We start from the raw sequence: 1,591 nt of genomic DNA, 5'->3' as shown, positions 1-1,591 counted from the left end.
TTCTTACTTGGATCTCCACACTGCAGGGATTTCAGTGAGGCCGCAAGATTTAAGAGAGTCCGAAGTTCTACATGATTCCTGGGTAAACGAACACTTGCAGATCTCTCATCTTTTTCTTGATCTTCCTTCTTTGCACTGCCTGTCTCCGAGTTTAAGCCCCTTGTCTCCGTCTCCTCCTTCTCCGGAGAGTGATGGTGCTGATAAGTTGAAAGTACGGCCTCAAAGACAGGCCAAGAAGAGATGAAAAATTCGGATCTGATCCAATCCGAATAGCTATCTTTCATCTTGGATATAACACTGGCAGCCTCTGACAAACGAAGCGTATTCTCCGCATGCAAGAGATCAGGCCGGAGGCGTAGCTGCGAAAAGAAGAAGAAGAAGCAAGGGTCAAAGAGAGAAGAAAAGAAACTATCATGGTACTTATATGTATGAGATGTCTCTCTCTCTCTGGGAATGTCCTTTCTTTCTTGGATTAGCTCACTCTTGAGGGACAGTAGGAGAAGATAAAGGGGAGAATAGATTGACAGAGAAAAGGAGAAAATGAACAGAAAGGAAAAGAAGAAGAAGAATAGAGAGATAGACCTCTCAGACCAAAGACTCTGAAAGAAGAAGGGAGGAGCTACCTGCGTGTCCCACCTAACCCCCCACCACCTCATTCACATCAACCCTCAGTCTCCCTCTCTCTACATATATAGATATGCATACATAGGAAGAGGGAGCATATATACATACATACGTATATATATATATGTAGATCTACAGAGAGGAAGAGGGAGACTGCATGCAAAAGTATAAGGTGAGACTTATCAGGTTCCTTGAATGATAGAGAAGAAGAGGTGAAGGTCTACCACACTGAAGGGGGTGAGGAGCTAGTAAGATAAGCTCTTAGCGCAACTTTCTTCACGTCTGGAGAGAAGAAGACCGTAGTCGCTTCTTCTTCCTCTTCTTCTTCTCCCGCCCGCTACATGCAGCCGATCACTCTTACATCTAGATTTCTTATGTAAGAAGAGACGAGAGACGCGTCGGCTTCTGTAGAGAGTAGGCTGTGAAGGGAGATGGAATGAATAAGTGATATAAGCTGAGGAGTCGTTAAGCTCTCAGGTGACGCCTGAAAAGATGAGTCATATCAAACACGACAGACAGACAAGGAAATCCACATATGTATGCATGCATGAATGGATGGATGTATGCATATTTAGTAAATGAATGTATGCATGTAGCAATGTAGGTATATATATTTATGTACAAATCTCTGTATGAATGTAGTATGTATGTATCCTGCTAAATTGTGGTTTGACCTGCAAGGCATTCTGCAGGAATATAGGGAGAAAGGGTTGCAGACGACGTCCTCTTCTTTTCTTTCTATCATATCTCCGCATTCTTTGTTTCTCCTTCTCTCTAGCAGAAGAATACTCAGTGAGATCTTTCTCTTCTCTCAGGATGAACTACTCCCCTTTCAAAATGCAACTGAAAGCAAAGAGCCGAAAACGAAGGAGCACAAGCCACAAGCACACTCCTCTCCCTCTCCCCCTACATAGACTAAAGACAGATACATTAACAGCAGACAAATACACAGATTAGAGATACATAG

The 1,591-nt window shown here is 43.1% G+C and overlaps 1 protein-coding gene across 1 annotated transcript; it reads right to left on the bottom strand.

Annotated features, from left to right (window-relative positions):
• Positions 1 to 8: 8 nt before the first annotated feature.
• Positions 9 to 1,123, bottom strand: CSUI_008086 (uncharacterized protein; the record flags this gene model as incomplete). The annotated part of the gene is made up of 2 exons (XM_068068225.1): positions 9 to 359; positions 986 to 1,123. Coding segments are annotated over 2 exons (489 nt in total), but the record flags the coding sequence as incomplete, so codon positions are not given.
• Between the last annotated feature and the right edge of the window lie 468 nt (positions 1,124 to 1,591).

The sequence above is a fragment of the Cystoisospora suis genome, assembly GCF_002600585.1.
Source record: "Cystoisospora suis strain Wien I chromosome Unknown contig_4433, whole genome shotgun sequence".
Classification (NCBI taxonomy): Eukaryota; Apicomplexa; class Conoidasida; order Eucoccidiorida; family Sarcocystidae; genus Cystoisospora; species Cystoisospora suis.
Note: the sequence above shows the minus strand (reverse complement) of the source record. Positions and strands in the feature narration are given on the sequence as shown.